This window comes from Ochotona curzoniae, unplaced genomic scaffold, assembly GCF_017591425.1.
Source record: "Ochotona curzoniae isolate NIBS_2020 unplaced genomic scaffold, NIBS_Ocur_1.0 contig_517, whole genome shotgun sequence".
NCBI lineage: Eukaryota > Metazoa > Chordata > Mammalia > Lagomorpha > Ochotonidae > Ochotona > Ochotona curzoniae.
The window spans coordinates 6,549,715-6,563,376 of NW_024466454.1; the positions used below are offsets into that span (position 1 = coordinate 6,549,715).

Genomic DNA, 13,662 nt, shown 5'->3' on the forward strand with positions numbered 1-13,662 from the left:
AGGAGGTGAGGGGAGCAAGACTAAATGATGAATCAGCCCTGGGAGTATTCCCCAAAGCTGCAGGTTTGCAAGGTACAAATACACAGACAGTAGTAAACACAGAAGACCCAGTGGCACCCAGCCCACGCCACTGACTCCAGAGCCTATCTTTTTGCTCAGGATCTTTGAAATACTAGCTTGGAGGACAGCAAAGTTACTCCAGTTTCTTTTTCCCTCACTGTTGCTGCTGGCATGAGGAAATAGAGAAAGGCAAGGTATATTTGCTCTTTTAGGCTCCAATAGTTGCTTCCTGTTGGTCTCTGGAACTTGATTTGAGATTCTTCTCTGCAGAGGCAATTCTAGAAAGGTACCTTGATGGCAAAAGCCCACCACTTCACGGTGAAATCCTAGGTTCTTTAGGCTCTTTTCTTACAGACTCATGTAATGCTGAAGCCTCTTGAATACATGCCGAGTAGGTGATCTGCTTTTGCTTAAAACATCATCAGTAATAGGAAATGTATTTCTTCCCTAAACTAGCCCTTACATGATTACACCACTCCATTCGTTAGAAATTGATCTAAAAATCTATCGCTATGTAACTTGCCCATTTTGCCTGCTGAAGTTAAAAACAAAGTCTAAAAATTGTCCCGTTTTCTATTTATCCCCCACTTCAGATATTTGTATTCCATTCACCATCGGTATCGAACTGTGTACTCACCACAGAGTTGAGCCCAGCACTCAAAAGTGATTATACAGCCTAGGAGTATATCAGCTGTGGGGTGACTCGTCACTGGGTTAGCGCATGTTGAAATTAACATCATATAAGCTCTCCACATCTCAGTTCTTTACCAATCTCAGAGGTACCTGGAAGGCTTTGTTTACCTCTTTGGGTTAATTCTACTGCCTTATTACCCATACTGTGTTTTCTGAAGCTGTACCTATTATTTCTGAATCTTTTCTCAAATATTTTCTGTTGAAAATCACCATAAACTTACCATGTTTGCTTATGACAGATTTTTGCTTCTAACAAGGTGCCTGCCATCGTGTCAGCTTAAGCTGGGATAAACAAAACTCTTCTTTCATGCCATTTCTTACAAAGTCTTTCAGATCCTCAAGTTCTTAGCCAATAATTTGCAGGAGAAATACTGTTCTTTCCTGACTCGTTTAATGCCCTCTGATTCCTTAAGCTACTATCTGTATCTCTTCTAAAAGTGTCATTTCTCTTCACACATAGTAGCAGGAATGGACCAAGACAAGCTACTTTGGGAAGCCTCAGAAAATTCTGTTACATGAGTATGATTGGCAGACATGTACAAATTAGCCAGGGCAAGACAAGTTACATACACTTTTGTGCCCTGTGAGTAGCTCATTTCCTTGTGCTTAGGGTCTCCTCATTCTTGCAGAGAGCTACATACCACCTCTCTAAAAGTTTCTTATTTGCCTTGTATAAGAAGCCTCCTATCTCTTAGTAATTCTTCCTCTTAACCTTCTGTGTCTCTTCTATATTTGCTGTTTTTGCATTGCTGTCATTGAGTAACAGTCTTAGTTCCCAGTTTTCTTACATTATTTCTATTATGGGCCTTTCCTGTTCTGATTACCAAAGGTTGAGGTGACCTTCACCTTTTATCAGTCAAGGTGATTGCTTTACATTTAACTTGGATGTTAGAGAATTCCTGAGCCAAGGCATGCCTCTTAAGAAAACCACCACCTTCAAAAGGCATGAAAGTGTGAGCAGATAATACTGTTTTTCTTTTAAAAGTAAAATAATTTTTGAGCCCCAAGTGGAGAGCTCATATACATATAAATATATATATATAAAAATTAAAAATAAAACTTATATAAATTAATTTGTGCATGAAAATGCTATGAGAAAATCAGAATTGCCACCTTCCTAAATATCAAAATCTGGGTAACTTTGAGAAGTGGCCACACAGAAGCCATTTTTTTCTGTTTTTTGTTTTTGTTTTTTGGGGTGTTTTGTTTTGTTTGGACAGGAAGAGAGATTTAACTCAATCCACTGGTTCACACTCCCTAGAATGACTGCAATGGATAGGTAAGACTGAAGCAGAGAACACATCCAGGTTTCCCTTATTACTGACAGGAATTCAATAACTTAGGCCATCAATGCTGTCCCCTACCCCAGGTCTGCATTGACAAAAAAAAAAAAAACAGAATCAGGAGTAGGAGCCAAAGAATTGGACCAAGCCACTTTTATATGGGGCACAGACAACTAAGTCACTAGACCAGTCGCCTGCCTATGGAGGTGGCTTTAAAGCTTTCATCCTTTACCTTTTCCTAGCCATTTAAGTTCTTCTACAAGCATTATTTTAGCCTTGAAATAACCTCTAGGGTGAATATTTTAAGAGGCTCAGAGAGAATAGGTGACTTTGTCAAGGTCATACAACAAATAGCAATGTAACTGGGACTTTCAGTATAACCCTTACTAAATATATCTTGTGTCTCATGTCCTAGGCTAGACAGACAGTCACACTCACAATTAAGGCACCGCATCTCCACACCCAACCTAGGCGTCTCTTCTCCTCCTGTTTGGTCTGAACAGAGCAGAGGCAGTAGCACTGGTTCTTAGGAAACACTCATGTCTGAGCAATAGCATTTCCTTGCGGGGGAATGAACAGCGTCATCTCTTCACAGAAGCAGTCCCCTCAGCCAGTCTTTATAGGCAGATCCGGGATCACATGGGTGTTCAGGTCACAAAACATCAAGTTTATTTTAATATCACTCTAATTACAATCATAGTTCTCTAATTATTGCACAATATTAAACAAATTAGAAAACCTCTTAATTCTCAATGTCCTACCTACAAAATGGAGATTAAATAAATAGTACTTAGCTTTAAGAAAGTTACGAACAATAAGTAATATATGCAAAACACTTTTCTTGGTAATCAACAGTTCATAATAGGAGTTGAAAAAATGTCAGTTTCCCTTATTATGGTAATTGTTTCCTTTGCTGGTGCTTAATACTCTGCTGATAAAGGTAATAAAAAGAAATCTACTTCTGCATTTAAATGACATTGAGCTGAATTGACATAAAGCAAGAGAGTAGAAGGTATATGCCCTAGCTTGGAGCCAGTAGCAGTTTTTTTTATCATGATTCATAAGAAGAAATACATTTAATATGCATTTATACACACATTCTCTTTATATCACAATTCAGGAAACAGCCCCCACAAAGTAAAATGTATAGATACTGAAACAGGAGTTTTGTGAAACAATATTCATCTTTGTCACATACACACTGGCATGTAGTTTTTTTTTTTTAAGTACTGATTTAATCTATTAAAATTAATTCACAAGCCACAAAATGGGATCCTGCTGTTTGAAAAAATACCAAACGTTTGCTTTGTTCACTCCTCAGAATGTCCAAGGCACACTCAGGAAATCTTAAGTCAACTCCCCAACACTCCTGCAATAATTAATTCCTTTGGTTAAATGATTTCCACATTGAATTACAATTTCGGTAGTTCTCTGCTGACCCTATAATAGTACAGGTCATTTGATCATTGTAGATCTCTGCCAGAGTATAGTGCTTGGAAATCTTTCATGAGCTTCTATTTGGGAATGCCTAATTCTGTAAGTTTAATTTCCCTCTTTTGTTCTTTGAGTACAAATAATTGAGTTGAAAATACAGTAGAAAGTTAGAACTTTTACTAAGCATTCTTTCATAAAATGGAAATAATCAACAAATGCTCTAAGTGCCTGTATACTAATCTCTTAAAATGGAGACAAGAATAGGTCTCTTACTTTTGCAAGCACACATCACAATGTGTTGCAATCAGAGTTCAAATAGAATTCCCTGCATTTCAGTAATACTTTTCAAAGGAGTTAACATTATATCTGGATCTTAAGGGATAAAAAAGAGTTTATCAGTAAAGAAATGGAAGAGGTCTTTGCCAGCAGTCCTGCATTAGAATGAGTGCTGTATTGAGGGAGTACTCAGTCTTCATGTCATCATCTGGTGTCCCAGGGACCGAGTAGGAAAGCTCAAAACTGGCAGAAAGGAGAACAGTCAGCATACAAGAGACCTTGCACCATGGCCAGGCTGTCCCAGGTCTTGGTTCTGTCTAGGGTTCACTTTTTCTGTATCCACCAACACCTCTGCAAACCTTCTTTTCTGACACTTTGAGCACTTCAGCCATCACTGCCCTTTTTTTCTGATTCCAAAGGAGTGAAGCAGAAATAATCACCTCCAGTGATATTTTATATTCCATATTTTATGTAGTCTTGCAGTGTATTGCTTAATAATATTGCCAGCAAAGTTTGCCATCCTAAATAAAAACAATATCATTTCCCTTCACTGACTTGGGGAGATGAGACTAGTCACCAATTTTATTACCAGGTAATGTTTAACATAGTCATGAAACTCTTTCTGTTCAAAAACAAAATACTTATATATATATATATTACTCAAATTACAAAAGTATCATCTCTAAACTGCCTATCATTTTTGTGCAAATAGGAATATTAAGTGAAGTCATTACTTCAGTCATCATAAGCTAAATTAATGGCATTGGGTATTTGTCACAGGTTCATGAATATTTGCTGCTCGTAATTGTCTTTTTGTGGAAAATAAATGTAATTTCCAAGTGAAAAGAAAGATAGTGTGGCAATGCTTAATGCTCTATTGCAAAAACCTGCCCTTAGTTATTCCAAATGGTTGCTAGAGCTTAATTGTTGCCCAGGACAATGAAGGACTTTGCTGCTAAAACAAGTGTGTTGTAAAACACACAGCATTTCCAATCCATGCCCTTCAATACCAGGGCTACTGTACTCAACCATTTACACACACACATCCCAAATTTCTTAGTTTTATCATTTAAGTTGTTTGTGACTGAATGGCAATCTTCAAAAGCTTATTCCATTTGGCATAATTTATTAGTGGCATCTTCCGCTGTGCTGTCCATTTCATTGTGCTTATAGTGTTTATAAACAGGAGCTGAATTTGATTTAACAGGCACTCAGTTCATCTTTTTTGTGACTGTGCAGCTTTTTATTAAATCTTATGCTTTCCCTGTTAACTCATTTTAAAAAATTAAATGGCTTATTCTTCTCTTAACCTGCTCTGTTTGCTGCTGTATCTATATACATTTCATTTCTTCTTCTGTCTTTAATCTTACCTGCCAGTGCATGGTACAGAAATAATTGTTTTACTCAGTCAAATTCCAAATCTTCAGCTAAGGGAAGAGTCCGTAATCAAGGTACTGTATTATATGTCCTGATATATCACTAAGCCATCCTCATACGCCTACATGTTACAAGTGATTTTTTTTAACGTTTGTCAAATTATATTCTTTATTTTCATCCACATCTTGAATTTCCTATAATCCCATTTGCAGAAAGTTAATAGTTGCCATAGTATCTGAGAAAATCTCATGGATTATATAGAAAGATTTGTGCATGCTTAACAAATCACCTAAAATACCGTTTCTTGGGAACTTGTCTCTTAATGCCAAAAAGCTCATAAGGAGAGAAGCACATGTGATGTTATCACAGGTGTTCTGGTCGTCCAGGAGCATGGCTTGATTTAACAACACTGGGCAAAGATTAAAGCTTCTCAAAGAGCCTTTCAGATCTAGAAAGAAACCCCAGTTTAGGAAGCCCTGTATCCCTAAGAGTCCTCATCCCATAGGCATTTATGAAGGAGCCTGCTGCTTGAATGTGCTGCAACAATAGTCAAATTTGGGCATTAGTATATGCCTTTGTCAACAGATGTTTAATACTCAGTAATCTCACTTGCATATGGAATGTTTGATTCTTCCAATTAATATAATTACGATCAACTTATAAGCATGCGAACTCTTCTAGCAGTTTCTACTGACCTTTGTATCGTCTGCTTTTGATTGTACCTTTTAACTAAAGTTTGCTATGAATCGGTGAATTGTTACTAAACTTATAGCTTCTTATGAATTTGGGGGGGAAACGCTATAATATAATCACCTTTTCTTGTTTGGAATTGCATCAAATAATGGTGTGATCTGGGGATGTTAGTTCAAATGCAGGCTCAGATTTTACATTAGTAAATTTATGGTCTCTATTAAGCTAGACTTCTTATTGACACAAGTGGGCCTCTGGGTACCTGCTTCTTTAATGAAGCCTTGAGAAATTCAGCTGTGCATTACTACTCCTACCTGCATGTTTTATTTCTAGTGTTAATGTACTGTTTCTACTTATTCTCTATTAACCCATAAATATTAAATTTATATCAGAATATAAAAGAATTGATGTGGGTGAGTTCATAGTTGTAAAATTATATGATTTTGAAATGCTATATAGAATAATGCTTGTGTTGCTAAAGCAAAAGGCAGATGGCTAGTGGGAGCCATGATTCCTGGAGTTAATCCACTTGCTGTTGTGTGTAGAACTGTAACTCCAGGGCATGCATCTTTTTCCTTACTCACTGGTATCCCCCTGTTTATTATTACCCTTATATCAGTGTTATCAGCTTATCTCATTCAATTCTTCTGGCTTTTGTGAAGGTGTGTGGGCAAGTCTTCGCTCTAGCGCCCGCTTGATCAGCTCTCCAACATCCTTTATTGATGTTGGCGCCCGGCTGGCAGGCAAGGATCACTCTGCCTCCTTTAGTAACAGCACGTACCTACAAAACCAGCTCTTCAAACGCCAAGCAGCCCTTTATATATTTGGTGAAAAGTCACAACTCAGGGTAAGAATTCTTTTTGTCTTTGTTTTGTTTTATTGGTTTGCTATTTTTTATTTTAATATAATTTTCCATGATAGTTTTGTAGGTATAGGGAATCCCTTGCCCTCCTCTTCTCCCCTCGCCTACTCTTCCCACTATCCCCCAACTCCATATTACAGCAGTGTAGTCCTCCAGCAACAGTTACAGATTAAACATTCTGCTGCCACATGCACCATGGCATCGTAGGAACACACGAACGCAGAAAATCTAGCATCATAGAGCAGTTTTATAAAATTTGGTCATGAGCCAGCTTTCTTTAAAACATGGCTCCTTTTTTCTTTCAAAGATTGATTGATTTTTATTGGAAAAGCAGATTCACAGAGAGGAGAGACAGAAAGATCTTCTGTGCACTCTTTCATTCTCCAAATGGCCACAAGGGCTGGAGCTGAGCTGATCTGAAGCCAGGAGCTTCTTTGGGGTGTCTTGTGTAGATGCAGGATCCCAAAAGGCTGGCTTTTCAGGCCACAGTCAGGGAGCTGGATGGGAAGTAGAGAAGCAAGGACACGAACTAGCACCCATGTGGGATCCTGATGTGTACAAGGTAAGGATTTGGCCAATGAGCCATCACACTGGGCAACAACATGAGCTTTTTGGGTTTTTAGATTTTTTTTTTTTAATTATTAGAAACTCAGATATACAGAGAGGGGTAGAGACAAAGATCTTCTATCTGCTGGTTCACTCCCCAAGTGTCCACAATGGCCAGAGCTAAGCTGAGCTGAAGCCAGGAGCCTCTTCCAGGTCTCCCATGTGAGTGCAAGAGCCAAGGCTTTGGGCCATCCTCTACTGCTTACCCAGGCTGCAAGCAGGGAGCTGGATGTGAAACTGGGCTGCGGGGACACAAATTGGGGCTCAAATGGGATCCTGGAGCATTCAAAGCAAGGACTTTAACCACTAGGCTACTGCACCAGGCCCTAGAACATGGGCTTAATCTCAGAAGAAAAATGTTTAGTCTCTACACACACACAAATACTTCATAAAGTTTGTGGAAAATGTAATTAAAAGATACATTTAGCAACAGATAGTTCATTTAGCAGTTAGGATGCCACTGCTGGCTCAGATATTCCCATATTGAAATGCCTGGGTTTTAATTGCAGATCCAATTCTACTTCCAGCTTCCTACTAATGCATCACCCCCAGGCGGTGGCTCGAGTAACGGAGTCCCTGCCACAAAAATGGGAGGCAGATTGTATTCTACACTTGATCTCTGCCAAAGGCCGAGAAGCGATTGACAGATTGTATTCTAGCCTCCTGCATTTAGCCTCACACAGCCCAGCTCTGGCTGTTGTAGAAATGTGGAAATCAACCCAGCCATCGGAAAATGTCCGCATGTCTCTCTCTACCCTTCAAATAAATTATTTCTATTTTTAAAGTTTACTTTGGAGTGAAAAAACTTAAAATCTATGAGATGTTTTCACAATACATACTTTCTGTGAGCTTTTTGAGGCCCTCCATGAATATATGTATATGTGGTATATTTTAATTTGTATACGTATGTATTCATGTGTACCTATGTATTAGCCATGAAAATACTCAAAGAATTGGCGTAAGGGCCTGACATGGTAGCCTAGTGGCTGAATTCTCACCTTGCACATGCTGGGATTCCATATGGGTGCCAGTTTCTATCCTAGCCATTCCACTTCCCATCCAGCTCCCTGCTTGTGGCCTGGGAAAGCAATCAAGGATGGCCCAAAACCTTTGGAACCTGTACCTGCATGAGAAACCAGGGAGAATCCTGGCTCCTGGGTTCAGAACAGCTCCAGCTGTTGCAGCCACTTGGGAAGTGAACCAACAGATAGATCTTCCTTTCTATCTCTCCTTCTCTCTGTAAATCTGGCTTTCCAGTAAAAATGAATAAATTTTTAAAAAAAATAACATAAACATCAGAAATACTGGAAAGTACATATGTAAAAAGGAAATAAGGCTTAGTCAAGCTTTTTCTGCTGACTTGATTCATTTTCAGGGGAACCTGTACCCATAGCAAAACAGTCGATTCTGTTGTTGCAAACCTGCTAATAAGGAAAGCTATAGGAAGGGTGGAGAAAAAAGGACTACGGCACTGCCTATGGAGGCAAAATAAAATATGGCAGGGTTTTCCAAGTAACAATTTTAAAGAGACACATGTACTAAAATGAGAAAAAATTCAAAATGTTACATGCTAATCATCTTTATCTTTTACTGTTATTACTCTATAAAATCTTCAGTATACTAAGATCAAAAAGCAACAGTTCATTGAGTTTCACATTTTGCAGGTCATACATTGCAAAATAAATTTCGTTATACTGACAGGTACATAGAAAATGAAATTAATTCAGAAGACCCATCAAATATTCTGTTCCATGCCCAGTTAACCCTGGACAATCTCAGCAGACCTTTGGCTGAACTATGGAGTAGAGTTTGTGAACAAGGTGTGCTCAGCAGGATCCAACATGTTTGACCCCTAGGATGCCAGTAAATGAGTCATCTCTTGTGTAGCAAGCTAGCTTAGCCAGCCCCCTCCAGTTACCTGGACTGCTGCAATTATTTAGTCACCAACCTTAGGGCAGAAGGCATGATACCTCTGGAAAATGCTCAGCCTTTAAATCTGCATATGTGTCTTGATACAGCAGATTATATCCAGAAAATAGTCAGGACACAGTCCAGTAGCCATCCATGGTTGCTTGCACAGCCTCCTTGACAGAGTGTCCTTCCCACACACGGGCACACCACTTAGCTAGCTGATCAGAATGACCCCCGTGGCTGAGCTCCTCAATGTGCGTGCACTCCTGTTCCCTTTATATCCATGCTCAAATCAGCAACGATCACACATTTAAGAGTGAGAAAGACTGACCATTTGGAATCTTTTCTTTCTTCCTTTCCTCCATTGTTTCCCTTTCTTTCTTTGATATTTAAAGTACAACATTTTTAAAGTGTAATATTAGGGGCCAGTATTGTGGCATAGTAGGTAAAGCCACTGCCTGTGGCACCAGCATCTCATGTGTGTGCCAGTTCAAGACCTGGGGGTCCACTTTTGATCCAGCTCCATATTAAGGCACTACAAAAACAGCAGGAGATGGCTGAAGTGCTTGTGTCCTTCACCCCCATGGGATACCTGGCTTTGGCCTGGCTTAGCCCTGGCCATTCTGGTCATTTGAAGAGTGAATCAGAAGATGAAATTACTCTCTCTATTTCTCCCCCTCTCTGTAATTCTGCTTAACAAAATCAGTCTTTGCAAAAAAAAAAATGTAATTTCACCTTTATGGCACAGAAATTATTAGCAATTTTATATCTTCTATTCAAATTTGTTTTTTCCTAATCCCATATATCTGTATAGTGCCACAACTGCGACTGTGTGCAGCATTCTGGCTAGCACAGAGCTATCCAGTTGCAGCTCCACACCTCTTCTCTCAACAAAGAAAGCAAAGAAAAGCCAATACGTAACAGTGAGTCATGATAAAAATGAGATGGAATTTTTCTTCTTGTACCTGTTAACTCCTAAGTTGCAAGATTGTCACACCTAGTTCATACATAGTTGTGAAACAGAAAGGAATATGTTTTACTGAAATATGAACTACTCATATCTTAACTATTCTAAATTTTAACTAGCAGCAGCCAACATGTGTCTACTGCTAAATCCTTTACCTCAAGCTTTAATTTCATGGTTGCATGTATGACAGTCTACATAATTATTTTGGTCATTGTGTAACATCCCATTTTGTTGGTTAGGTTTCTCACTTTAAAAAGATTTGCTTTGTTCATTTGAAAGGAAGAGTTAGAGAGATGGAGGGACAGAGAACTTCCATTCCCAAACACCCATAGCAGCCATGACTAGACTCCAGGTCCCCAAGGTGGGTACAGGGGCCTAAGCAGTTGGCCCATCATCTGCTGCTTTCCCAGGCACATTATCAGGGAGCTCAGTTAGACATAGAGCGGCTGGGACTTGAACAGGCCCATATGGGATGTTGGCAACTTTACCTACTGTGTCACAACATGATCCCCATGTTCTTTATATTGTATATGTAAACATGCAGTCAGATTTCCAAGCATACAGGATTTTTTTGGTAATTTTATATATAGATACAGTTCACCAGGATTTCTTTTTCTTGTATTTTAATTATTTATTTAGAGTAGCTTCTTAAAATTTGTATTTTTAAGACAAACCTTTTCTTGATACATATTAGAAATGCAACTTTTTGAGGTTATGCTTTTTAAATTTTTAACAGTTCTTTACAAAAATTGAGATAACCAACATTAAAACACTAGGCCCTATAAATAAGTGTTTTTGCAGTTTTTATTATAATAAATATATACAACAAAATTTGCCATGATCATTTTTAGGGATACTGGTTAGCCCAAAAGTATTTAATTTTTTTAAGGTTTTTTATTTTAATTTGAAAGGCAAAGTTACAGAGAAAGAAGGAGAAACAGAGACATTTCATCCTCTCGTCACTCCCCAAATAGCCACAATGATCAGAGCTGGGCTGGTCCAAAACCAGGAGCTTCTTTCAGGTTTTGAACATGGATGCAGAAGCCAAGGCATGTGGGCCATCTGCTGCTGCTTACCTAGCCACGTTACCAGGGAGCTAGAACAGAAGTGGAGCAGCCAAAACAAAATGACATCCAAAGGGATGCCAGCACAGTAGGCAGTAGCTTAACTTGAAATGCCACAGCAATGGCCCTGAAGCAAAGTACTTTAAAAAGTTCAAGAAAAAATTGAATTAACTAGTAAGGGGGTTTTTTGTGTGTGGTTTTTTTTTTTTTTTTTTGCAGGTTTATTTTAAGTCCATATATGTACTTCTCATGACATTTTGAAATACTCTAATATTACTAAGTGCATTTACACTGCTGTGAAACCAGTCTCCAAAAAGCAGCTTAACTCTTAGAAAAGCAGGTAGCGTTCTTTTATTGCAAATGGGCCCAGTGCAACAGCCTAGTGGCTAAAGTCCTTACCTTGCATGCACCAGGATCCCATGTGGGTGCCAGTTCATATCCCAGCAGCTCCACTTCCTATTCAGCTGCCTGCCTGTGGTCTGGGAAAGCAATCAAGGATGGCCCAAAGCTTTGGGACCCTGCACCTGCATGGAAGACCTGGAAGAAGCTCCTGGCTCATGGCTTTGGATTAGCTCAGCTCTGGCTGTTGTAGCCACCTGGGGAGTGAGTCACTGGATGGAAGATCATTCTGTCCTTCCTTTATGTAAATATGATTTTCCAATAAAAATAAATTGTAAAAAAATTGAATACAGCTGCTTATACTTCACACAGAATCCACTCCATATGGATAAAAATATAGATGAAAAAGTATGCAAATAAACACGTTAATACATGTGTCATGTGAAAAGAAAATACATGTATTATCCCACAGCTAGTAATCAGCCAGTCTTCATGTTTTTCATGTTTCATTGTTTGGGTTTTTCTTAAAGTAAACACTATGTTAGAATATTGAATGATTCTTATTTCTTTCTCAGTATTTATCATTTTTTTCATTTTTACAAATGAAATATGTTTTTGCTTACATGATAGTGTGGACAGACTTTTCAGTTTGTACAGTCTGAAACCCCAACAGTACAAAGATGGTTCAAAAAGTTCACTGAAAATTAAAAGAGCTTATTTCTAAGCATAAAAATTGAAGTCCAAGCATGATTTTTCTTAATACAAATTTCTCAACCTTTTGAAAACTCCTTGTACCTTTCAGTTATAATGCATTTCTTGAAGATTCAGTTTACATTGTTAGATTAACCATACTGTCCACATATTATTGATTCCTATTTAAACTTCCAGATTTACGGCCTTATAATTATCCTTGATGTCAAACGCTCCCTCAAGTTTCATCCTACTAGTAGTCTCTTTAGATTCCAAGAATGACAGCATTGTCAAGCTAAGTGATAATGTACGTATAGGAAGTGCAAGGCTTGCCGTTCTAGGTGAACCCCTGGACTTTATAGGATGACCCTTTCCAGCAATACATTAAATTGGCTCTCTTGACCCATCGCGATCTCTAGCTATTCAACCTTGGTAATGTATGCTTAAATCTCACTTTATTGAAAATATTATATTTCTTATAGCACTTCATCTAATTCTCTGTATCTTTATCCACAGAACTTCAAGGTAGAATTTGCTCTAAACTGTGAGTTTGTTCCTGTTGAATTTCATGATATCCGTCAAGTGAAAGCAAGCTTTAAAAAGCTGATGAGGGCTTGTATCCCAAGCACCATTCCTACCGACTCAGAAATGACGTTCCTAAAAGCCCTAGGAGACTCTGAATGGTTCCCACAGGTAATTCTAGAGAAGTTTGCATTATAAATTGAGGAAAGAGAAGAGGCTAAAGTAGAAATACAGAACCTGTATTTAAGAAAAGAATGTGGGGCCTGCATTGTGACATAACAGGCCTGACCACTGCTTGCAATACCAGCATACCATGTCAAACTGCTGATCCGAGTCCGAGGTGTTCCACTTCCATTCCAACTCCTAGTAAACTTGCCCACAAAAGTGAAGAATTATGTCCCAAGGGCTTGTGCCCTGCACCCATGTGGAAACCAGGATGAAGTTCTGGCTTAAGCCTGACCCAGACCTGGCTGTTGTAGCCATTTGGAGGGTAAACCAGCAAATGGAAGATGCTTGCTCAGTCACCCTGCCCTTCCCCAATGCAGTGTTCATGCTGTTTTAAAGGGCCTTTCAATAACAGAAAAGCATAGGAGGTAAGGACATGAAATTTATTTTTTAAAGATTTCTTTTTATTGCAAAGTTAGATATACAGAGAGGAGGAGAGACAGAGAGGAAGATCTTCCATCCAATGATTCACTCCCCAAGCGGCTGCAATGGCCGGTGCTATGTCAATCCGAAACCAGGAGCCAGGAACTTCCTCCAGGTCTCCCACATGGGTGCAGGATCCCAAGGCTTTGGGCCGTCCTCAACTGCTTTCCCAGGCCACAAGCAAGGAGCTGGATGGGAAGTGGGGCTGCCGGGATTAGAACCCATATGGTTTAGTGCCCA

General features: G+C 39.0%; 1 protein-coding gene across 3 annotated transcripts in view; it reads left to right on the forward strand.

Annotated features, from left to right (window-relative positions):
- Positions 1–13,662, forward strand: part of SBF2 (SET binding factor 2) — a 382,316-nt gene that overhangs the window by 332,747 nt on the left and 35,907 nt on the right. For all 3 annotated transcript variants that reach the window (XM_040989139.1, XM_040989140.1, XM_040989142.1), the window contains 2 exons: positions 6,476–6,660; positions 12,769–12,945. In XM_040989139.1, coding sequence (XP_040845073.1) covers positions 6,476–6,660; positions 12,769–12,945 — 362 coding nt within the window. The remainder of the gene's footprint in view (positions 1–6,475; positions 6,661–12,768; positions 12,946–13,662) is intronic.